At 42.0% G+C, this 26,706-nt stretch overlaps 1 protein-coding gene across 2 annotated transcripts in view; it reads right to left on the minus strand.

Moving 5' to 3' along the window:
• The window catches only part of SRR (serine racemase), a 151,340-nt gene that overhangs the window by 27,271 nt on the left and 97,363 nt on the right, over positions 1-26,706 (minus strand). For both annotated transcript variants that reach the window (XM_053706213.1, XM_053706214.1), the window contains 3 exons: positions 9,348-9,467; positions 9,193-9,267; positions 8,854-9,063 (listed from right to left, as the gene is read on the minus strand). In XM_053706213.1, the coding sequence (XP_053562188.1) occupies positions 8,854-9,063; positions 9,193-9,267; positions 9,348-9,467 (405 nt within the window). The remainder of the gene's footprint in view (positions 1-8,853; positions 9,064-9,192; positions 9,268-9,347; positions 9,468-26,706) is intronic.

Genomic DNA, 26,706 nt, shown 5'->3' on the forward strand with positions numbered 1-26,706 from the left:
TCATGGCATAACTGTTGATCCGTCTCAACCTGGGGAAACCTACGTGTGTGGAGGGGTGTGTGCCTATTCATCAATCATGGTGTAGTGGAGACCCAGGGGAGGTGGTGTCAAGCGTGAATGGAAACAAAATCACTTGCAACGTCACAGATGACGTAACGGTCTACCATAGCTTTTGTTCCCATGTGTTTAATCTGGGCGATTGTGCTCCTAGCCCTTTGAATACAATTCTTGAAATCTACAAACTATATACTGTATATGATAGTGGGGAAGGCTATAAGAACGTGCAATGCACAACATTAAAACCCAGATTATAGCTAATTCTTTTGTGCATATTGTTTGCGGATCATACTATGAAATCTAAATAGTGTGTTATTAAGAATCGTGGTAAAAGCGTGACTGCCTAAGCCTGTGGTTTGCTGGTTGCTATGTGCTGAAATACCTAATAGGTGTAGTAGAAAGCACTACATTTGTTAAAAAGGGAAAGGTTATGCTCAATATAGACAGACTATTATGATGGGTAATAATTCTAATGTGAACCACTCTCAATTCCAATATTGTATTGTAGTATAAATTGTGGCCGCATATTAATATTAGGGGAATAAGTGATCATTATCTATATTTATAAAATTGTGTGTCTTATGACTAATAATAGTGAATACTTAAATGCGTGATGATTTGAAGTGAAATATGAAATGTATACCAACTGACGAGAACATACCTATACCCTGTGTCTTGAAGAAGACTATTAGTGGCAATAGGTATTTGTGTTATAAAATAAGATATATAAAACTATTATGATGAACTAATGTCCTCAATCGAAGTGTGTGGAAATATGAGTGCAAAAAATAATATAAACTTATAGTGAGAGTGTTCAATATATGTTGAACCTAAATAATTAAAAATCTGTGCTAAATAACTACTTCCCTAGTATACCTAAGAGACACAATAAATTATCTTCTAGTGCTGTAGTAAGACTCATGCCCAAACATGAAAAAACATAATTTATGCTTACCTGATAAATTTATTTCTCTTGTAGTGTATCCAGTCCACGGATCATCCATTACTTATGGGATATTAACTCCTCCCCAACAGGAAGTGCAAGAGGATTCACCCAGCAGAGCTGCTATATAGCTCCTCCCCTAACTGCCATTACCAGTCATTCGACCGAAAACATGCAGAGAAAGGAAAACCATAGGGTACAGTGGTGACTGTAGTTTAATGGAAAAATTACCTGCCTTAAAGTGACAGTGCGGGCCGTGGACTGGATACACTACAAGAGAAATAAATTTATCAGGTAAGCATAAATTATGTTTTCTCTTGTTAAGTGTATCCAGTCCACGGATCATCCATTACTTATGGGATACCAATACCAAAGCTAAAGTACACGGATGACGGGAGGGACAGGCAGGCTCTTTATACGGAAGGAACCACTGCCTGAAGAACCTTTCTCCCAAAAACAGCCTCCGAAGAAGCAAAAGTGTCAAATTTGTAAAATTTGGAAAAAGTATGAAGAGAAGACCAAGTTGCAGCCTTGCAAATCTGTTCAACAGAAGCCTCATTCTTAAACGCCCAAGTGGAAGCCACAGCTCTAGTAGAATGTGCTGTAATTCTTTCAGGAGGCTGCTGTCCAGCAGTCTCATAGGCTAACCGTATTATGCTACGAAGCCAAAAGGAGAGAGAGGTAGCCGAAGCTTTTTGACCTCTCCTCTGACCAGAATAAACGACAAACAGGGAAGACGTTTGTCGAAAATCCTTAGTTGCCTGTAGATAAAATTTCAGGGCACGGACTACATCTAGATTGTGTAGCAGACGTTCCTTTTTCGAAGAAGGATTAGGACACAAAGATGTAACCACAATCTCTTGATTGATATTCCTGTTAGTGACCACCTTAGGTAGGAACCCAGGTTTAGTACGCAGAACTACCTTGTCTGAATGAAAAATCAGATAAGGAGAATCACAATGTAAGGCAGATAACTCAGAGACTCTTCGAGCCGAGGAAATCGCCATTAAAAACAGAACTTTCCAAGATAACAACTTGATATCAATGGAATGAAGGGGTTCAAACGGAACCCCCTGTAAAACATTAAGAACTAAGTTCAAACTCCATGGTGGAGCAACAGTTTTAAACACAGGCTTGATCCTAGCTAAAGCCTGACAAAAAGCTTGAACATCCGGAACTTCTGACAGACGTTTGTGTAAAAGAATGGACAGAGCTGAAATCTGTCCCTTTAAAGAACTAGCGGATAAACCCTTTTCTAAACCTTCTTGTAGAAAAGACAATATCCTCGGAATCCTAACCTTACTCCATGAGTAACTCTTGGATTCGCACCAATATAAGTATTTGCGCCATATCTTATGATAAATCTTTCTGGTAACAGGCTTCCTAGCCTGTATTAAGGTATCAATAACTGACTCAGAAAAACCACGTTTTGATAAAATCAAGCGTTCAATTTCCAAGCAGTCAGCTTCAGAGAAATTAGATTTTGATGTTTGAAGGGACCCTGGATCAGAAGGTCCTGTTTCAGAGGTAGCGACCAAGGTGGACAGGATGACATGTCCACTAGATCTGCATACCAAGTCCTGCGTGGCCATGCAGGCGTTATTAGAATCACTGATGCTCTCTCCTGTTTGATTCTGGCAATCAATCGAGGAAGCATCGGGAAGGGTGGAAACACATAAGCCATCCTGAAGGTCCAAGGTGCTGTCAAAGCATCTATCAGAACCGCTCCCGGATCCCTGGATCTGGACCCGTAACGAGGAAGCTTGGCGTTCTGTCGAGACGCCATGAGATCTATCTCTGGTTTGCCCCAACGTCGAAATATTTGGGCAAAGACCTCCGAATGAAGTTCCCACTCCCCCGGATGAAAAGTCTGACGACTTAAGAAATCCGCCTCCCAGTTCTCCACTCCCGGGATGTGGATTGCTGACAGGTGGCAAGAGTGAGACTCTGCCCAGCGAATTATCTTTGATACTTCCATCATTGCTAGGGAGCTTCTTGTCCCTCCCTGATGGTTGATGTAAGCTACAGTCGTGATGTTGTCCGACTGAAACCTGATGAACCCCCGAGTTGTTAACTGGGGCCAAGCCAGAAGGGCATTGAGAACTGCTCTCAATTCCAGAATGTTTATTGGTAGGAGACTCTCCTCCTGATTCCATTGTCCCTGAGCCTTCAGAGAATTCCAGACAGCGCCCCAACCTAGTAGGCTGGCGTCTGTTGTTACAATTGTCCAGTCCGGCCTGCTGAATGGCATCCCCCTGGACAGATGTGGCCGAGAAAGCCACCATAGAAGAGAATTTCTGGTCTCTTGATGCAGATTCAGAGTAGGGGACAAGTCTGAGTAATCCCCATTCCACTGACTTAGCATGCACAATTGCAGCGGTCTGAGATGTAGACGTGCAAAGGGTACTATGTCCATTGCTGCTACCATTAAGCCGATCACCTCCATGCATTGAGCTACTGATGGGTGTTGAATGGAATGAAGGACACGGCATGCATTTTGAAGCTTTGTTAACCTGTCTTCTGTCAGGTAAATCTTCATTTCTACAGAATCTATAAGAGTCCCCAAGAAGGGAACTCTTGTGAGTGGAAAGAGAGAACTCTTCTTTTCGTTCACCTTCCATCCATGCGACCTTAGAAATGCCAGTACTAACTCTGTATGAGACTTGGCAGTTTGAAAGCTTGAAGCTTGTATCAGAATGTCGTCTAGGTACGGAGCTACCGCAATTCCTCTCGGTCTTAGTACCGCCAGAAGAGCACCCAGAACCTTTGTGAAGATTCTCGGAGCCGTAGCCAATCTGAATGGAAGAGCTACAAACTGGTAATGCCTGTCTAGAAAGGCAAACCTTAGATACCGGTAATGATCTTTGTGAATCGGTATGTGAAGGTAAGCATCCTTTAAATCCACTGTGGTCATGTACTGACCCTTTTGGATCATGGCTAAAATTGTCCGAATAGTTTCCATTTTGAACGATGGAACTCTTAGGAATTTGTTTAGGATCTTTAAATCCAAGATTGGCCTGAAAGTTCCCTCTTTTTTGGGAACCACAAACAGATTTGAGTAAAACCCTTGTCCTTGTTCCGACCGCGGAACCGGATGGATCACTCCCATTAATAAAAGATCTTGTACGCAGCGTAGAAACGCCTCTTTCTTTATTTGGTTTGTTGACAACCTTGACAGATGAAATCTCCCTCTTGGGGGAGATAATTTGAAGTCTAGAAGGTATCCCTGAGATATGATCTCTAACGCCCAGGGATCCTGGACATCTCTTGCCCAAGCCTGGGCGAAGAGAGAAAGTCTGCCCCCCACTAGATCCGTTCCCGGATCGGGGGCCCTCGATTCATGCTGTCTTAGGGGCAGCAGCAGGTTTCCTGGCCTGCTTGCCCTTGTTCCAGGACTGGTTAGGTCTCCAGCCTTGTCTGTAGCGAGCAACAGCTCCTTCCTGTTTTGGTGCAGAGGAGGTTGATGCTGCTCCTGCTTTGAAATTACGAAAGGAACGAAAATTAGACTGTCTAGCCTTAGGTTTGGCTCTGTCTTGAGGCAGGGCATGGCCTTTACCTCCTGTAATGTCAGCGATAATTTCTTTCAACCCGGGCCCGAATAAGGTCTGCCCTTTGAAAGGTATATTAAGCAATTTAGATTTAGAAGTAACGTCAGCTGACCAGGATTTTAGCCACAGTGCTCTGCGTGCCTGAATGGCGAATCCGGAATTCTTAGCCGTAAGTTTAGTTAAATGTACTACGGCATCTGAAATAAATGAGTTAGCTAACTTAAGGGCTTTAAGCTTGTGTGTAATCTCATCTAATGGAGCCGATTCAAGTGTCTCTTCCAGAGACTCAAACCAAAATGCTGCTGCAGCCGTGACAGGCGCAATGCATGCAAGAGGTTGCAATATAAAACCTTGTTGAACAAACATTTTCTTAAGGTAACCCTCTAACTTTTTATCCATTGGATCTGAAAAGGCACAGCTATCCTCCACCGGGATAGTGGTACGCTTAGCTAAAGTAGAAACTGCTCCCTCCACCTTAGGGACCGTTTGCCATAAGTCCCGTGTGGTGGCGTCTATTGGAACCATCTTTCTAAATATCGGAGGGGGTGAGAACGGCACACCGGGTCTATCCCACTCCTTAGTAACAATTTCAGTAAGTCTCTTAGGTATAGGAAAAACGTCAGTACTCGCCGGGTACCGCAAAATATTTATCCAACCTACACATTTTCTCTGGTATTGCAACTGTGTTACAATCATTCAGAGCCGCTAACACCTCCCCTAGTAATACACTGAGGTTTTCCAGCTTAAATTTAAAATTTGAAATATCTGAATCCAGTTTGTTTGGATCAGAACAGTCACCCGCAGAATGAAGCTCTCCGTCCTCATGTTCTGCAAATTGTGACGCAGTGTCTGACATGGCCCTAATATTATCAGCGCACTCTGTTCTCACCCCAGAGTGATCACGCTTACCTCTTAGTTCTGGTAATTTAGCCAAAACTTCAGTCATAACAGTAGCCATATCCTGTAATGTGATTTGTAATGGCCGCCCAGATGTACTCGGCGCTACAATATCACGCACCTCCCGAGCGGGAGATGCAGGTACTGACACGTGAGGCGAGTTAGTCGGCATAACTCTCCCCTCGTTGTTTGGTGAAATATGTTCAATTTGTACAGATTGACTTTTATTTAAAGTAGCATCAATACAGTTAGTACATAAATTTCTATTGGGCTCCACTTTGGCTTTAGCACATATAGCACAGATATCTTCCTCTGAATCAGACATGTTTAACACACTAGCAAATAAACTAGCAACTTGGAAATACTTTTCAAGTAATTTACTATAATATGAAAACGTACTGTGCCTATAAGAAGCACAGAAAAAGTTATGACAGTTGAAAATTAATAAACTGAAAAGTTATAGCATCAAATCTTTGTAAAAAACACAATTTTAGCAAAGGATTTCTCCCATTAGCAAAGGATAACTAACCCTGATAGCAGAAAAAAAAAAAAATACAGAAATAAACGTTTTTTTTATCACAGTCAACTACAATCTCACAGCTCTGCTGTGAGTGATTACCTCCCTCAAAACAAGTTTTGAAGACCCCTGAGTTCTGTAGAGATGAACCGGATCATGCAGGGAAGACAATAAACTTCTGACTGAATTTTTTGATGCGTAGCAAAAGCACCAAAAAAGGTCCCTCCCCCTCACACATAACAGTGAGAGAGATCAGTAAAATGTCATAAATTAAATAAAACGACTGCCAAGTGGAAAAAAATAGTGCCCAAAACATTTTTCCAGTACCTCAGAAAATTAAACGATTTTACATGCCAGCAAAAAACGTTTAACATTAATAAATTGAGTGTTATTAAAAAGCCTGTTGCTAGTCCCTGCAAATTAGGCTAAAGTTTTATGCATACAGTATAATTCCAGTGAAGTGCCATTCCCCAGAATACTGAAGTGTAAAATATACATACATGACAGCCTGATACCAGTTGCTGCTACTGCATTTAAGGCTGAGTTTACATTATATCGGTATGGCAGAATTTTCTCATCAATTCCATTGTCAGAAAATAATAAGCTGCTACATACCTCTTTGCAGATTAATCTGCCCGCTGTCCCCTGATCTGAAGTTTACCTCTCCTCAGATGGCCGAGAAACAGCAATATGATCTTAACTACTCCGGCTAAAATCATAGAAAAACTCAGGTAGATTCTTCTTCAAATTCTACCAGAGAAGGAATAACACACTCCGGTGCTATTATAAAATAACAAACTTTTGATTGAAGGTATGAAACTAAGTATAATCACCACAGTCCTCTCACACATCCTATCTATTCGTTGGGTGCAAGAGAATGACTGGTAATGGCAGTTAGGGGAGGAGCTATATAGCAGCTCTGCTGGGTGAATCCTCTTGCACTTCCTGTTGGGGAGGAGTTAATATCCCATAAGTAATGGATGATCCGTGGACTGGATACACTTAACAAGAGAAAAAACTTTTTTGTCAGCTTGTGTGCATGTTATCAGGCCAAAATCACCAGGGTATGTAAACGTTTGATCAGGGTCATTTGGGTAGTTTCTGTTGTCATTATGATTTAAAAAGAGTAAACACAGTTGATTGATAATAAATGGCTTCAGCCAAACACTAACCATGAGTGAAAGAAATATTTTTGTGTTATCATTCATATTCTCTGAAACATGGCCAAGAAATCATAAATTCTGCCATGGTATGTAAACTTATGAGCACAACTGTATAGCTGTCTCTTTTTTTGCTTGTGTGGGTTTCTGTGTGTCTGTATGTATGTGTATGTCTGGGTATGTCTGTGTAAGTGTTTGTGGATGTGTATATGTGTCTATTAGTGTTTCTGTGTGTCTGTATGTATGTGTATGTCTGGGTGTGTCTGTATAAGTGTTTGTGTGTCTGAATGTGTACATGTGTCTATTAGTGTTTCTGTGTGTCTGTGAATGCAGGCCTGCCCTCTCATCAGGGGTGAGGGTATGAACACACATCCTGTACTTAGTTTATGAAGACGTGTTTATGGTATCAGGGAGTGAATATATAGTGGCATTCTTTATATATAAGACATGTGTGTCATACAGGGGAAGGGGAACAAGGGGGTTGGGCTGAGGTGCCCCACAAATTTGTTTTGCCCAGGTCTCCACAAATACTTAAAATGGCCCTGTGTAAATGTGTCCGAGTATGTGTTCCTGTATGTCTGTGAATGTGTGTATCGGTGTGCCTGTCAGTGTTTCTGTGTATCTGTTAGTGTGTGTGTGTTTCTGTGTGTCAGTGAGTGTGAATGTGTGTGTTTGTCTTGGTATCTGTAAGTCTGTGAGTGCTAATGTGTGTGTGTGGCTGTGAGTGTTTCGGAGTCTGTCAGTGTGAATGTATGTGTGTTTCTGTGAGTTTGTGTGTCTATGTGTCTGTGAGGTTCTGTATGTGTTTTACCACTTTTTATTCTTTAGTGTAGTCAAATGTTATAAAGTTTGCAGACATTTTAGTCACGTGGCCAAAAATTACACAGGTTTGAGAGGGGGGGGGGTGTTTAACAATGGTTTCATAAGGGGCCCTAACATTTCTAGTGGCAGGACTGTAAATACTACAATCTGGTGTGGTATGGTGTGTAGTATCCTTTATTTAACTTAGCTAACTAAGCTTTATCTATATTTTTCCTTCATTCAGGTAACTACTGTTTAATTCTTTTGCAGAACTCTCCTTATCCTTTGTTAAACCACACTGGTATTTATATGACTAAGACTTTCACTCTGTAACAACACATTAATACTCCTATACACAGGTAAGGAACTTCCACCATATAAAATCATTCAGGTATTTGGCCTGGGGGTAATCTTTTTTACCTGTACATTGTGGTTCATCATGTCTAACAGGAGGGAGTTATCACTAAAACATTTCTCCATTCCAACCTTTTCTCCCTGCGTCCCTAAATTACGTTGGTTCATAATCTGAGCTGATCCTTAAACTTGTCTAACTGAATGCTAAAAACACTAGAAAGAGATAGTTATATAGCTAATTGCATCTAATTTAAACACAGTAAGAACTTCTCAAAACCTAAAGAGAGGATGGTCTAGGTTCCTCAGAGCAGGGGCCTAATTATTTGTGAACTTTGAAAGTGCACCCTACTTATACGTGTGCAAAACATAAGAAAATCACTGAGTCCACTCGAGTGGTGCAGAATATATCTGTCCAAAACGCACTTCGTTTAGCTTGACCACATACTATCAGAACTGGCTGAGAGGGAACTAGAAAACCACAGTCTAGCGATCTACTGATCACCTTTTAGATCCATCATTTAGGCACACCTGCCTTATAGTATAAGAGCAGACAGAGAGATCACTGCTAGATGTTACCTTAATCTCTTCCTCACTGACTACAAATACGTCATCTACCAGATCCTGTATAATAGGCCACGTATTAGGTCCAATGCTGGTCTTCACACTGTCAGCTATGGTGACTGGAGGTTGCAGGTTTGGAGTAAGCTTTCTATTCATCTTTGATTGGTAGCAGTCATCTGCATTTAGAGGCTCAGCAGCGTATATTTTTACTTCAGGCTTGATTGCCTATGGAACAAGCAAATTAAATGAGTATGTTCCTAAATAAGCTGTAGGAAGATGGGTAGTTTTAGGAAGTGATAAGATTTTAACTGTGTTTGTGTGTCTTGTATTAAAAAGGGTTGTAGATTCACCAACCTTAACAGCTATTGCTATGCCTGCTAGCATCCCGCCTCCTCCAACTGGTATGACCACTGCTTCAACTGTTGGCACCTACAGTACATTTAATCACATAAAGATGGCTGATTTCCTCTTACGTTGATGCAGCATAACAATTAGTTAATGAGGCCTACCTGCTCCAACACTTCAAGGCCAATTGTCCCCTGCCCGGCAATTACAGATGGGTCCTGATTAGGATGAACCAAAACACCTCCAGTCTCTGCCACAACCCGGGCTGCCACCTCTGTTCTGGACTTAAAAAATAAGTAAAGACATTTAAATGCCAATGACTACGGTGCTATTGCATTGCGACACCATACAGGTCATATGAATGCAGAATATACAGTTATCTATAGAAAACAGAATTTATATGATTCTTACTAGTTTCCATTCAGCTAGATTACGAGTTTGGCGTTATATGTGAAAAGGTAGCATTATGCTTCATAACGCTGATTTTTCCCTAATGCTGCTATTACAAGTCTTGTAGGTATAGGTGTACCGCACACCTTTTTGGCCACCACGCAACGTCAGTACCGCACTTTTTAAAAAGTCTTTTTTCAATGGGACTTCCATAGCACCGGTATTACGAGTTTGCCTGGGAGGCCAAAAAGTGTGCGGTACACCCTATAACCACAAGATCCGTACCACCATCTAAAGTCAGTAGTTATGAGTTTTACGTTACAAAGCTGTAAAAAGTACACTAACACCCATAAACTACCTATTAACCCCTAAACCGAGGCCCTCCCACATCGCAAACACTATAAATAATTTATTTATCCCCTAATCTGCCGCTCCGGACAGCGCCGCCACTATTAAAATTTATTAACCCCTATTCCACCGCTCCCCAATATCATTGTCACTATAATAAACCTATTAACCCCTAAACCGCCGTCCTCCCACATCGCAAACACTATTTAATTATTATTAACCCCTAATCTGCCATCCGCCCACACCGCCGCTATAATAAACCTATTAACCACTAAACTGCAAGCCCCTCACAACAAAATATACTAAAATAAATGATTAACCCCTAAACCTCTGACCTCCCACATCACTAACTCTACATAAATATATTAACCTCTAATCCTAACCCTAACGTAACCCTAAGCCTAACACCCACTAACTTAAATATAATTAAAATAAATCTAAATAAACCTTATAATTATTAACTTAATAATTCCTATTTAAAACTAAATATAAACTTACCTGTAAAAAAAAAAACCTAAGCTTGTAACAAAATAACTAATAGTTAAATTAAATAAAAATTTACCTGTGAAATAAAAATAAAACCTAAGATAGCTACAATATAACTATTTATTTTAACTAGGTAGACTAGTTAGTAAATAGTTAACTATTTACTAGCTACCTAGTTAAAATAAATACAAAACTTACCTGTAAAATAAAACCTAACCTGCCTTACACTAAAAACTAACATTACAATAAAATAAATTAAATTATTAAAATACAATTTTCTAACTTACAACCCCCCCCCCCACTAAATTACAAAAAATAAAAAACGAAATTATCAAAAATAAAAACAAATTACTCATAATCTAATAGCCCTATCAAAATAAAAAAGCCCCCCCAAAATACCCCCCCCAGCCTACACTAAACTGTCAATGGCCCTTAAAAGGGCCTTTTGCGGGGCATTGCCCAAAAGATATCAGCTCTTTTACCTGTAAAAAAAAAAAAACACCCCCAACAGTGAAACCCACCACCCACCCAACGAAACCCCCCAAATAAAAACCTATCTAAATAAACCTAAGCTAAACATTGTACTGAAAAGTGCATTTGGATGGACATTGCCCTTAAAAGGGCATTTAGCTCTTTTACATTGCCCAAAACACTAATCTAAAAAAAAACACACAAAAAAAAAACCTTAAAAAAAAACACTAACCCCCGACGATCCACTTACAGTTATTGAAGTCCGGACATCCATCCTCATTCAGCCGGCGAAGTCCGATCCAAGCGGCAAGAAGTCTTCATCCAGGAGGCCTCTTCGATCTTTATCCAGCTGGCGAAGTCCTCATCCAAGCGGAAAGAAGTCTTCATCCAGAAGGCATATTCTATCTTCATCCATCTGGCGCGGATCAATCTTCAAGACATCCGGCGCGGAGCATCCTCTTCTTACGGTCGTTGCTGTAAACTGAAGGTTCCCTTTAAGTGACGTCATCAAAGATGGCGTCCATTGAATTCCTATTGGCTGAAAGATTTCTATCAACCAATAGGAATTAAAGGTGAAATATATCCTATTGGCTTTTGCAATGAGCCATTAGGATTGAGCTTTCATCCTATTGGCTGATCCAATCAGCCAATAGAATGAGCGCTCAAAACTCGTAATCTAGCCGATTATGATTTAGTGTACTTGTAAATTAGCACCTGCATTTTGCATACACTTACCCTCAACAAATACATACGCTAAAGGGAAACTGTATATACATAATTTCAATGAAAACAATTACTGCTTGACTTTCTTTCTTGCTTCCCTTCTTCTGACTTCCACTGCCCCATTATAGGTTACGTCCAAAACTATAATCATTTATTTCTCAGCATCTCAACACACCATCTGAACGTGATATACCTGAGCTTCAGTTTCATATACTCATTCTCTAATTCTCCTATTCTGATTTATAAAATCGAGTGCTCTGTGCGAGCGCTAACAGTGTAAATCATGATTTTGCAGCCGATTTATTATTATTATTATTATAACATATTTCTCATGTATCTACTTTCTGTTTATTTGGTTAGAACCTTTCAACTCACTCGGTTTATATCCCTTCTGGTTATTAACTACCCACCTACTGTAAGTGCCTACAATTCACCCCATTATACGGCTTTCACTTCCTGGGGTTTCACTCAGCCCTTTTGCCCCACAGATCATAAGCCATTATGAGCAGGGCTCTCATAATATGTTGTTAAACTTGAGATTCTTGTTATTGTAATAATCTGTTGTTTACTATAATGTATCTCTAAATAGTTAACAAGGAAGTTTGAATTACACAGCCTGTTAAAAAACTTCAAAACCAACCTAGCATACCCACTCAGTGCACAGGGTGTCTTTCATTGGTGCATATAGATTGTGCATACGTGTGTCTGCCAATCAATTGCATTTGTGATGTGTGTGCACAAATTAGAGAAACCACCCGCTGAGATAAACATTGTTAACACTAGAACATCCCTTTACTAAAATTACATAATTTTATTAAAATATTCTGAAGAAAGTCACCAAAACACATCATCAGTATCCATAACATAAAGAGACCTGGAATATGGCTGGTATAATTTTATACGAAAAAGAAGGAGTGGTGTGAGTGCTAACTACTTGGTTAAAGCTTGAATCCCTAGTGTGGTCTATATAATCTCAAAAACATAATTTATGCTTACCTGATAAATTTATTTCTCTTGTGGTGTATCCAGTCCACAGATCATCCATTACTTGTGGGATATTCTCCTTCCCAACAGGAAGCTGCAAGAGGATCACCCACAGCAGAGCTGTCTATATAGCTCCTCCCCTAACTGCCACCTCCAGTAATTCGACCGAAGACAAACAAGAGAAAGGAGAAACCATAGGGTGCAGTGGTGACTGTAGTTTAAAATAAAACATACCTGCCTTAAAATAACAGGGCGGGCCGTGGACTGGATACACCACAAGAAATAAATTTATCAGGTAAGCATAAATTATGTTTTCTCTTGTAAGGTGTATCCAGTCCACGGATCATCCATTACTTGTGGGATACCAATACCAAAGCTAAAGTACACGGATGAAGGGAGGGACAAGGCAGGAACTTAAACGGAAGGTACCACTGCCTGTAAAACCTTTCTCCCAAAAATAGCCTCCGAAGAAGCAAAAGTATCAAATTTATAAAACTTTGAAAAAGTATGAAGCGAAGACCAAGTTGCCGCCTTGCAAATCTGTTCAACAGAAGCCTCATTTTTAAATGCCCATGTGGAAGCCACAGCTCTACTAGAATGAGCTGTAATCCTTTCAGGAGGCTGCTGGCCAGCAGTCTCATAAGCTAAGCGTATTATACTCCTTAGCCAAAACGAAAGAGAAGTTGCCAAAGCCTTTTGGCCTCTCCTCTGTCCAGAGTAGACGACAAACAAAGCAGATGTTTGACGAAAATCTTTAGTAGCTTGTAAATAAAACTTTAAAGCATGAACCACGTCAAGATTGTGTAAAAGACGTTCCTTCTTTGAAGAAGGCTTAGGACACAATGACGGAACAACAATCTCCTGATTGATATTCTTATTAGATACCACCTTAGGAAGAAACCCAGGTTTGGTACGCAAAACTACCTTATCTGCATGGAAGATCAGATAAGGGGAATCACACTGTAAGGCAGATAACTCGGAAACTCTACGAGCCGAGGAAATAGCTACCAAAAACAGAACTTTCCAAGATAAAAGCTTGATATCTATGGAATGAAGAGGTTCAAACGGAATCCCTTGGAGAACTTTAAGAACCAAATTTAAACTCCATGGCGGAGCAACTGGTTTAAACACAGGCTTGATTCTAACTAAAGCCTGACAAAACGCCTGAACGTCTGGACTATCCGCCAGACGCTTGTGCAAAAGAATAGACAGGGAAGAAATCTGTCCCTTTAAGGAACTAGCTGACAATCCCTTTTCTAATCCTTCTTGGAGAAAAGATAATATTCTGGGAATCCTGACTTTACTCCATGAGTAACCCTTGGATTCACACCAATAAAGATATTTACGCCATATCTTATGATAGATTTTCCTAGTGACAGGCTTCCGTGCCTGAATTAAGGTATCAATGACTGACTCGGAGAAGCCACGCTTTGATAAAATCAAGCGTTCAATCTCCAGGCAGTCAGTCTCAGAGAAATTAGATTTGGATGGTTGAAAGGACCCTGAAGTAGAAGGTCCTGTCTCAGAGGCAGAGTCCATGGTGGAAGAGATGACATGTCCACTAGATCTGCATACCAAGTCCTGCGTGGCCACGCAGGCACTATCAAAATCACTGATGCTCTCTCCTGCTTGATTTTGGCAATCAGACAAGGGAGCAGAGGAAACGGTGGAAACACATAAGCCAGGTTGAAGGACCAAGGCGCTGCTAGAGCATCTATCAGCATTGCCTTGGGATCCCTGGACCTGGATCCGTAAAAAGGAAGTTTGGCGTTCTGGCGAGACGCCATGAGATCCAGTTCTGGTTCGCCCCAACGTTAAACCAATTGTACAAACACCTCCGGATGAAAAGTCTGTTGACTTAGAAAATCCGCCTCCCAGTTCTCTACACCTGGGATATGGATAGCTGATAGGTGGCAAGAGTGAAACTCTGCCCAACGAATTATCTTTGAAACTTCCAACATCGCTAGGGAACTCCTTGTTCCCCCTTGGTGGTTGATGTAAGCTACAGTCGTGGTGTTGTCCAACTGAAATCTGATGAACCTCATTGTCGCTAGCTGAGGCCAAGCTTGAAGAGCATTGAATATCGCTCTTAATTCCAGAATGTTTATTGGGAGGAGGGTCTCCTCCTAAGTCCACAATTCCTGAGCCTTCAGGGAGTTCCAGACTGCTCCCCAGCCTAGAAGGCTGGCATCTGTCGTTACTATTGTCCAATCTGGCCTGTGAAAGGTCATACCTTTGGACAGATGGACCCGAGATAGCCACCAGAGAAGAGAATCCCTGGTCTCTTGATCCAGATTTAGCAGAGGGGACAAATCTGTGTAATCCCCATTCCACTGACTGAGCATGCAGAGTTGCAGCGGTCTGAGATGTAGGCGGGCAAAAGGCACTATGTCCATTGCCGCTACCATTAAGCCGATTACTTCCATACACTGAGCCACCGAAGGGCGAGAAGTAGAATAAAGAACACGGCAAGAATTTAGAAGTTTTGATAACCTGGTCTCTGTCAGGTAAATCCTCATTTCTACATAATCTATCAGAGTTCCCAGAAAGGAAACTCTTGTGAGAGGGGATAGAGAACTCTTCTCTTCGTTCACTTTCCACCCGTGCGACCTCAGAAATGCCAGAACTATGTCCGTATGAGACTTGGCAATTTGGAAATTTGACTCCTGTATCAGAATGTCATCTAAATAAGGGGCTACTGCTATGCCCCGCGGCCTTAGGACCGCCAGAAGTGACCCCAGAACCTTCGTAAAGATTCTTGGAGCTGTAGCTAACCCAAAAGGAAGAGCTACAAACTGGTAATGCCTGTCTAGGAAGGCAAACCTGAGAAACCGATGATGATCTTTGTGTATCGGAATGTGAAGATAAGCATCCTTTAAATCCACTGTAGTCATGTATTGACCCTCCTGGATCATAGGTAGGATGGTACGAATGGTCTCCATCTTGAATGATGGGACCCTGAGAAATTTGTTTAGGATCTTGAGATCTAAGATTGGTCTGAAGGTTCCCACTTTTTTGGGAACCACAAACAGATTTGAATAGAAGCCTTGTCCCTGTTCCTCCTTTGGAACTGGGTGGATCACTCCCATAACTAGGAGGTCTTGAACACAATGTAAGAATGCCTCTCTTTTTATCTGGTTTGCAGATAACTGTGAAAGGTGAAATCTCCCTTTTGGAGGGGAAGCTTTGAAGTCCAGAAGATATCCCTGGGATACAATTTCCAACGCCCAGGGATCCTGGACATCTCTTGCCCAAGCCTGGGCGAAGAGAGAAAGTCTGCCCCCTACTAGATCCGTCACCGGATCGGGGACCAATACTTCATGCTGTCTTAGAGGCAGCAGCAGGCTTTTTGGCCTGCCTACCTTTGTTCCAAGCCTGGTTAGGTCTCCAGACCGACTTGGACTGGGCAAAAGTTCCCTCTTGTTTTGTATTAGAGGAAGTTGATGCCGCGCTCGTCTTAAAGTTTCGAAAGGCACGAAAATTAATCTGTTTGGCCCTTGATTAATTAGACCTGTCCTGAGGGAGGGCATGACCCTTTCCTCCCGTAATATCAGAAATGATCTCCTTCAAACCAGGCCCGAATAGGGTCTGCCCCTTGAAGGGAATATTAAGAAGCTTAGACTTTGAAGTAACGTCAGCTGACCAGGATTTAAGCCATAGCGCCCTACGCGCCTGAATAGCAAAACCAGAATTCTTAGCCGTTAGTTTAGTCAAATGAACAATGGCATCAGAAACAAATGAATTGGCTAGCTTAAGTGCTCTAAGCTTGTCAAGTATATCGTCCAATGGGGTCTCTACCTGTAAAGCCTCTTCCAGAGACTCAAACCAGAAGGCCGCCGCAGCAGTGACTGGGGCAATGCATGCAAGAGGCTGTAGAATAAAACCTTGTTGAATAAACATTTTCTTAAGGTAACCCTCTAACTTTTTATCCATTGGATCTAAGAAAGCACAACTGTCCTCGACGGGGATAGTAGTACGCTTAGCTAGGGTAGAAACTGCTCCCTCCACCTAAGGGACCGTCTGCCATAAGTTCCGTGTGGCGGCATCTATTGGAAACAATTTCTTAAAAATAGGAGGGGGAGAAAACGGTACACCTGGTCTATCCCATTCCTTAGTAATAATTTCTGAAAACCTTTTAGGTATTGGAAAAACATCAGAGAAAACAGGCACTGCATAGTATTTATCCAATCTGCACAATTTCTCTGGCACTGCAATGGTGTCGCAGTCATTCAGAGTAGCTAAAACCTCCCTGAGTAGCATGCGGAGGTGTTCAAGCTTAAATTTAAATGTTGCCATATCAGAATCAGGTTGAATCATCTTCCCTGAGTCAGACACATCACCCACAGAAAGAAGCTCTCCTTCCTCAGCTTCTGCATATTGTGAGGGGGTATCAGATATAGCTATTAAAGCGTCAGAGTGCACTGTATTTCTTCTAACCCCAGAGCTGTCTCGCTTTCCTCATAACCCAGGTAGTCTGGATAATGCCGCTGACAGTGTATTATCCATGACTGCCGCCATGTCTTGTAAAGTAAACGCCATGGGGGCACTAGATGTACTTGGCACCTCTTGAGCGTGAGTCCCTTGAGTGGGAGTCAAAGGCTCTGACACGTGGGGTGAGTTAGTCGGCATAACTTCCCCCTTGTCAGATTCCTCTGGTGATAAATCTTTTAAAGACAGAATATGATCTTTATAACTTAAAGTGAAATCAGTCCATTTGGTACACATTCTAAGAGGGGGTTCCACCATAGCTTCTAAACATAATGAACAAGGAGTTTCCTCTATGTCAGACATGTTTAAACAGACTAGCAATGAGACCAGCAAGCTTGGAAAACACTTTACAGAAAGTTAACAAGCAAAAAATAAAAACGGTACTGTGCCTTTAAGAAAAATAAAAAAGGTCAGAATTTGAAAAACAGTGAAAAAAAGCAGTAAATCAACCGAAATCTTTACAGTATGTATAATAGGCTAACAGAGCATTGCACCCACTTACAAATGGATGATTAACCCCTTAGTTTCAAAAACGGATAAAAAAAAACGAAATAAACGTTTTTTTAACAGTCACAACAACTGCCACAGCTCTGCTGTGGCCCTACCTTCCCATACAATCGACTTTGGAAAGCCCAAAAACCCTTCAGAGAGGTCCTAAGCATTCAGGGGACTCCTTCAGGGAAACTGGATGTCTCAGACTGCAAAATCTTATGCGCATTTAGGCGCGAAATTAGGCCCCTCCCACTCATGTATTCACAGTGAGAGGCCAACAAAAACTATCCCTAGGAAAAAATTTGCCATCCATGTGGAAAAAACTAAGCCCCAATAAAGTTTTATCACCAATATGCATATAAAAAGCATTTAAGCACTTCCAGCAAACTTTTTATATGTCAGAAATGTGAAAAATAATAAGAGTATTACCTCTAACAGCAAGCATGATACTAGTTGTTGTTAAATCACCGTAATCAGGCTTACCTCAGATAAATCCGGTATTTCCTAGAAAAATTTAGACTGCACATACCTCATAGCAGGGTACCCTGCACGCCATTCCCCAAGCTGAAGTTACCTCTCTCTTCAGTTATGTGTGAGAACAGCAATGGATCTTAGTTACAACCTGCTAAGATCATCAGAGACCACAGGCAGATTCTTCTTCTATTTTCTGCCTGAGACCAAAATAGTACAACTCCGGTACCATTTAAAAATAATAAACTTTTGAATTGAAGAAAAACAAACTAAATTACACCACATCTCTCTAACTGCTTCCATGTTTGTCGAGAGCTGCAAGAGAATGACTAGAGGTGGCAGTTAGGGGAGGAGCTATATAGACAGCTCTGCTGTGGGTGATCCTCTTGCAGCTTCCTGTTGGGAATGAGAATATCCCACAAGTAATGGATGATCCGTGGACTGGATACACCTTACAAGAGAAATACAGACAAGAAAGGTGCTTGATGGGGGTGGGGATAAGCGCTCTGAAAGGAGCTAACCAGTTTAAAGTGATAAAGTGCAAAATAAATTAGTTAAAATCAATATATAATATTATATGATGAAATAGAGGACCACATAAAAAATGAAATTAATTAATTTAATATATAATGAAATATCACCTGTATGCAAACAAAGGTCAGCAATATGCAAACAATTTGATAAAATAATAATATTTATATAACGATGCCAGGCATCAAGTTATATGCGCAACTGGTATAATTTTATAACATGCCTAACATCTATAACATAATCGCATTTGTAATGCGTCTTTAGCCAGTTGCGCGTGCAGCCTGCAGCCCGAGACAGCTTCAGGAGCCCCAGAAGCTTTAGGCATCTGCCACACATGGAGCCGGAGCGCTATCGATGCTATGCCTCTATAAGAGGCCAGATGCCTAATCGTTACAGACGGTGACACTGTGTGTGTCACCATCTGTAACGATCTATAGCTGGTGCCGGTGGGACGTGTGGGCAGCTCACCAGCGGGGGGGGAAGGGGAGGGAGTGGGAGTGCTCTACTACAGAAATAAAAAGAAGGGTAGGGAGGGATGGGGCAGCTACACTACAGAAAAGGGGTTTGGGGGTGGGGTGATAAATGGCAATCACGCATGTGGGCGGTGATATGACCACTACACTACAGAAAAAAAATAAAATAAAAAGAGAAGAATAGAAAAAAAGGGTACCTACGATGGCGGCTATAGAGGGGGAGGGTTAGAGAGCTGTTTGAGGGGGGGGATCAGGGACAGAGGGATAGGGACAGAAGGATAGGGAAAGAGGGACAGGGACAGAGAGACAGGGACAGAGGTATAGCGACTGATGGATAGGGAAAGAGGGATAAAGGAATAGGGACAGAGGGATAGGACAGGAATAGAGGGACAGGTACAGGGACAAATGGATAGAGGGACAGGGACAGAAGAATAGGGACAGAGGGATAAGGATAGAGGCACAGTGACATAGGAATAGGGACAGGGATATAAGGATAGGGACAGAGGGATAGGGATAGATGTACCTCACTTTAAAAAATAGACTGCCCTCTGGTCAGGCTTATTGTCTACTATATTTATAAAGAAGAGGGGATATGAGAGGTAAAAAACCTTAAGTTATGCTTACCAGATAATTTTCTTTTTTTCTGTACGGGGAGAGTCCACAGCTGCGTTCATTACTTTTGGGAAATACAGAACCTGGCCACCAGGAGGAGGCAAAGACACCTCAGTCAAAGGCTTAAATACCTCCCCCACTTCCCTCATCCCCCAGTCATTCTGCTGAAGGAACAAGGAACAGTAGGAGAAATATCAGGGTGAAAAAGGTGCCAGAAGAACAAAGAAAAAAAATGTAAGGCTGCCCATGGAAAAATAACGGGGGCGGGGAGCTGTGGACTCTCCCCGTACAGAAAAAAAGAAAATTATTTGGTAAGCATAATTTAAGTTTTTCTTCTTAAAACAGGGAGAGTCCGCAGCTGCATTCATTACTTTTGGGAAATCAATACCCAAGCTATAGAGGACACTGAATGCAAACAAGAGGGAACAAAAAGGTGGCCCATTCTGAGGGCACCACAACCTGCCATAACCCAGACTCCTGACAAAAAAAACTACTTCAACAGAAGCAGAAGGAACAAAAAATGGAAGAGGACAAAGTAACTGCCCATCAATTAGAACCATAAGGATCCTTGTTAGAGAACACTCAAAAAACCTGGACTCAACTGAGCACAAAAGCCTCTGAGGAGACAAAAGTCCCAATGACTAGAAGCACACACAAAAAAAACCTCTCCATGATCAATCGCAAGGGGGACAACAAACAAACTCCCCACACCACATACTCTAACTGAGAAGAAAGGAGAAAGGACGTCCAGAAGCAATCCCCAAAAACTCAAGGACAAACAGAGGGGGAAGCCCCTAGCATAACTCAAAAAAGAGCGGACTAAAAAGGCTGCAAGAGGACAAAGCCCCGTAGAGAATACTCTACTGACGGGCTTCTAGGATAAAACCCACAAAGTCTGAAAACAAAGGTAGGACCCAAAAGAGATCAGAACTCATACCTTAGAAATGAATCCCTGTTTGAGAGAATATGACAGTCTCTAAAGATCCAATCAGGATCAACCACCGGAAAACCCACAGCTCAAGAAATTGGTGAATGAACGAGCATTCTAAAACCTCCTATCAGGCGGCGACAAAAGAGACTGCATAGCAATCCCCCAGATCCCCAAGTATATAGGATCCCAAGGAGGATACTGCAAGAAAAATGGTCCCTAAGAACCTGGACTCTTCAACCAGATGACAGGAAGACCTTCCCCAAAGGCAAGGGGAAGCAAAAAATACTGCAATTCTTTAGAAAGGAAGCACTGCCTAAAGAGATCGGAACCAAAATAGGACAATTCAATCCACAAAGGAGTACCAATAGAAGGGAAATAAATCACCCTCTTCAACAGGTACTGAAGATCTTCATGAAGTCATCTGATCCCCTAAAGGGCTGTGAGGGGATTAGAACCTGTGGCTCTGTTACATTCGGAAAGGGAGAACTCAGGAACTACAAATATACTGCCATAGGAAAATTCATAATCCCAGCTAATTATGCAGGGACAAGACACATAGGATTGAGTACGACCAAACATCGGACGCCCCACCAAAACGAAATAAACTAGGACCAGCCTGAAATCTAGGATAGAAGGGCCTCCTATAGCTTGTAGAAAACAAGAAAATAACCTCTAAGCAAGAAGTAAACAAACCTAGTACCCAAACAGGACTAGCCTGTAGTCAAGGATACAACGTTTCTGATATAAACCTCAAAAGAACAGAGAAAACTAGTACCCAACCAGGACCAGCTTGATGTCCAGGGTTCGACAGAAATGTTCAAGGGTTAACTGAAAGTTCTAAACCCTAGCAGGGCTAGACTAAATAAACAGAAACAATAGACAAATAAGCTCTGAGGCTTAAACATTGTCTCTTAAAAAAAAAAATTGAACTTCCGCTGGAAGTAACATCTATCGCGACCATAAAATCGCCAGTATCAAATCCCAGAGAAGAATTTTTTTTTCCTAAAAGGTAAAGTCTACAACAGTCTCAAGCTCGGGAAATAAAATAAATAAAACACTAACTGAATAAAATAAAAAAAGTAGGCAGCACCCACTGGTGGACTCCAAAAAGGAATGGAAACACTAACAGGACCAGCCTGTCAGAGACCCGATTCCTCAAGAGCTCAGAACTGGGATTAGATACACAAACAAGAGACGATCAGGAGTAGTATCACCATCGCTCCACTCGTCTAGCACTGTTCGCCATCTGATTCAGAAGACTGAGAATTCGCTGACAAGTCAGAACCGGAACTCTCCAATGCCGCCAACACATGCCTCAGCAGTAAAAGCAGGTGCTCCCAGTCTGAATCTAAAGGCAAAACTCACCTCCAGCGGGGCATTTGAAGGTCCCGAAACTGAAGGCTGCACCACTGAAGCCTCAGAGGGACACGGATGAACTCTTTCCTTGCAATCAGGAAGATGTAAGTGCGCCAACGCCAAAGATATGGCCATGCGAAATCGTGCAGTAACCTCTGGTAGAAATAAACCTCCTTCCGGAGAAGGGGTAACGGTATTTTTGACAATTGCCTGTGTAGGAACAGAATATTCTAGGGAACGCACCTCACGGGACACAGAATCCTCAGAAGCGGATGACTCAGCGGTCTCTAACCTCTCCACATTGGGAGAAGAGAGCACTCTATTACGGCATAAGGAACATAATTGATTGGGCTGAAATACCCGGGCCTCCCCACAATCTACGCAGGTAATAGAATCTGAATCGGAGAAATCCTTTTCCGAAAAAACTAAATTTATGTAAGAACTTACCTGATAAATGTATTTTTCTTTCATATTGACAAGAGTCCATGAGCTAGTGACGTATGGGATATACAATCCTACCAGGAGTAGCAAAGTTTCCCAAACCTCAAAATGCTTATAAATACACCCCTCACCATGCCCACAATTCAGTTTAACGAATAGTCAAGTAGTGGGGTGATAAAGAAAGGAGTAAAAAGCATCAACAAAGGAACTGGAAATATAATTGTGCTTTATACAAAAAAACATAACCACCATAAAAAGGGTGGGTCTCATGGACTCTTGCCAATATGAAAGAAATGAATTTATCAGGTAAGTTCTTACATAAATTATTTTTTCTTTCATGTAATTGGCAAGAGTCCATGAGCTAGTGACAAATGGGATATTAATACCCAAGATGTGGAACTCCACAGAAGAGTCACTAGAGATGGAGGGATAAAATAAAAACAGCCATTTTCCTCTGAAAAAATTAAATCCACATCCGAAAAAATAAGTTTTCCTCATAATTGAAAAGAAAAAACTTGAAACATAAGCAGAGGAATCAAACTGAAACAGCTGCCTGAAGAACCCCTTTCTACCAAAAACTGCTTCCGAAGAGGCAAATACATCAAAACGGTAGAATTTAGTAAATGTATGCAAAGAAGACAAAGTTGCTGCTTTGCAAATCTGATCAACTGAAGCTTCATTCTTAAAAGCCCACAAAGTGGAAACTGATCTAGTAGAATGAGCTGTGATTCTCTGAGGCGGGGCCTGACCCGACTCCAAATAAGCCTGATGAATCAAAAGCTTTAACCAGGATGCCAAGGAAATGGCAGAAGCTTTCTGACCTTTCCTAGTACCAGAAAAAACAAATAGACTAGAAGTCTTCCTGAAATCTTTAGTAGCTTCAACATAATATTTCAAAGCTCTTACAACATCCAGAGAATGTAAGGATCTCTCCAAAGAATTCTTAGGATTAGGACACAAAGAGTGAACAACAATTTCCCTATTAATGTTAGACTTCACAACTTTAGGTAAAAATGTAAATGAAGTCCGCAAACCTGCCTTATCCTGATGGAAAATCAGAAAAGGAGACTCACAAGAAAGAGCAGATAATTCGGAAACTCTTCTAGCAGAAGAGATAGCCAAAAACATAATTTATGCTTACCTGATAAATTCCTTTCTCCTGTAGTGTAGTCAGTCCACGGGTCATCCATTACTTATGGGATATTAACTCCTCCCTAACAGGAAGTGCAAGAGGATCACCCAAGCAGAGCTGCTATATAGCTCCTCCCCTCTACGTCACACCCAGTCATTCGACCGAAAACCAAATGAGAAAGGAGAAACTATAGGGTGCAGTGGTGACTGGAATATAATTTAAAATTTAGACCTGCCATAAAAAACAGGGCGGGCCGTGGACTGACTACACTACAGGAGAAAGGAATTTATCAGGTAAGCATAAATTATGTTTTCTCCTGTTAAGTGTAGTCAGTCCACGGGTCATCCATTACTTATGGGATACCAATACCAAAGCTAAAGTACACGGATGACGGGAGGGACAGGCAGGATCTTTATACGGAAGGAACCACTGCCTGAAGAACCTTTCTCCCAAAAACAGCCTCAGAAGAAGCAAAAGTGTCAAATTTGTAAAATTTGGAAAAAGTATGAAGAGAAGACCAAGTTGCAGCCTTGCAAATCTGTTCAACAGAGGCCTCATTCTTAAAGGCCCACGTGGAAGCCACAGCTCTCGTAGAATGAGCTGTAATTCTTTCAGGAGGCTGCTGTCCAGCAGTCTCATAGGCTAAACGTATTATGCTACGAAGCCAAAAAGAGAGAGAGGTAGCAGATGCTTTTTGACCTCTCCTCTGTCCAGAATAAACGACAAACAGGGAAGAAGTTTGGCGAAAATCTTTAGTTGCCTGTAAATAAAATTTCAGGGCACGGACTATGTCTAGATTGTGCAGAAGTCGTTCCTTCTTTGAAGAAGGGTTAGGGCACAATGATGGAACAACAATCTCTTGATTGATATTCTTGTTAGTGACTACCTTAGGTAAGAACCCGGGTTTAGTACGCAGAACTACCTTGTCTGAATGAAAAATCAGATAAGGAGAATCACAATGTAAGGCCGATAACTCAGAGACTCTACGAGCCGAGGAAATAGCCATTAAAAACAGAACTTTCCAAGATAACAGCTTGATATCAATGGAATGAAGGGGTTCAAACGGAACACCCTGTAAAACGTTAAGAACTAAGTTTAAGCTCCATGGTGGAGCAACAGTCTTAAACACAGGCTTAATCCTGGCCAAAGCCTGACAAAAAGCCTGAACGTCTGGAACTTCTGACAGACGTTTGTGTAAAAGGATGGACAGAGCTGAGATCTGTCCCTTTAAAGAACTAGCAGATAAACCCTTTTCTAAACCTTCTTGAAGAAAAGACAATATCCTAGGAATCCTAACCTTACTCCATGAGTAACTCTTGGATTCGCACCAGTGTAAATATTTACGCCATATCTTATGGTAAATTTTCCTGGTAACAGGTTTCCTAGCCTGTATTAAGGTATCAATTACTGACTCCGAAAATCCACGCTTTCATAAAATCAAGCGTTCAATCTCCATGCAGTCAGCTTCAGAGAAATTAGATTTTGATGTTTGAAAGGACCCTGAATTAGAAGGTCCTGTCTCAGAGGCAGCGACCAAGGTGGACAGGATGACATGTCCACTAGATCTGCATACCAGGTCCTGCGTGGCCACGCAGGCGCTATTAGAATCACCGATGCTTTCTCCTGTTTGATCCTGGCAATCAATCGAGGAAGCATCGGGAAGGGTGGAAACACATAAGCCATCTTGAAGGTCCAGGGTGCTGTCAGAGCATCTATCAGGACCGCTCCCGGGTCCCTGGATCTGGACCCGTAACAATGAAGCTTGGCGTTCTGGCGAGACGCCATGAGATCCATATCTGGTTTGCCTCAACGTCGAAGTATTTGGGCAAAGACCTCCGGATGAAGTTCCCACTCCCCCGGATGAAAAGTCTGGCGACTTAAGAAATCCGCCTCCCAGTTCTCCACGCCTGGGATGTGGATCGCTGACAGGTGGCAAGAGTGAGACTCTGCCCAGCGAATTATCTTTGAAACTTCCATCATCGCTAGGGAACTCCTTGTCCCTCCCTGATGGTTGATGTAAGCCACAGTCGTGATGTTGTCCGACTGAAACCTGATGAACCTCAGAGTTGCTAACTGAGGCCAAGCCAGAAGGGCATTGAGAACTGCTCTCAATTCCAGAATGTTTATTGGAAGAAGACTCTCCTCTTGAGTCCATGATCCCTGAGCCTTCAGGGAATTCCAGACAGCGCCCCAACCTAGTAGGCTGGCGTCTGTTGTTACAATTGTCCAGTCTGGCCTGCTGAAGGGCATCCCTCTGGACAGATGTGGCCGAGAAAGCCACCATAGAAGAGAATCTCTGGTCTCTTGATCCAGATTCAGCATAGGGGACAAATCTGAGTAATCCCCATTCCACTGACTTAGCATGCACAATTGCAGCGGTCTGAGATGTAGGCGTGCAAAAGGTACTATGTCCATTGCCGCTACCATTAAGCCGATTACCTCCATGCATTGAGCCACTGACGGGTGTGGAATGGAATGAAGGATCCGGCAAGCATTAAGAAGTTTTGTTAACCTGTCCTCTGTCAGGTAAATCTTCATTTCTACAGAATCTATGAGAGTCCCTAAGAAGGGAACTCTTGTGAGTGGCAATAGAGAACTCTTTTCTTCGTTCACTTTCCACCCATGTGACCTTAGAAATGCCAGTACTAACTCTGTATGAGACTTGGCAGTTTGGAAACTTGACGTTTGTATCAGAATGTCGTCTAGGTACGGAGCTACCGATATTCCTCGCGGTCTTAGTACCGCCAGAAGAGAACCTAGAACCTTTGTAAAGATTCTTGGAGCCGTAGCTAACCCGAAGGGAAGAGCTACAAACTGGTAATGCCTGTCTAGGAAGGCAAACCTTAGATACCGGTAATGATCCTTGTGAATCGGTATGTGAAGGTAGGCATCCTTTAAGTCCACTGTGGTCATGTACTGACCCCTTTGGATCATGGGTAAGATTGTCCGAATAGTTTCCATTTTGAACGATGGAACTCTTAGGAATTTGTTTAGGATCTTTAAATCCAATATTGGTCTGAAGGTTCCTTCTTTCTTGGGAACCACAAACAGATTTGAGTAAAACCCTTGTCCGTGTTCCGACCGCGGAACCGGATGGATCACTCCCATCAGTAAAAGATCTTGTACACAGCGTAGAAACGCCTCTTTCTTTATCTGGTTTGTTGACAACCTTGAAAGATGAAATCTCCCTTGTG

This window comes from Bombina bombina, chromosome 3, assembly GCF_027579735.1.
Source record: "Bombina bombina isolate aBomBom1 chromosome 3, aBomBom1.pri, whole genome shotgun sequence".
NCBI classification, from domain to species: Eukaryota; Metazoa; Chordata; class Amphibia; order Anura; family Bombinatoridae; genus Bombina; species Bombina bombina.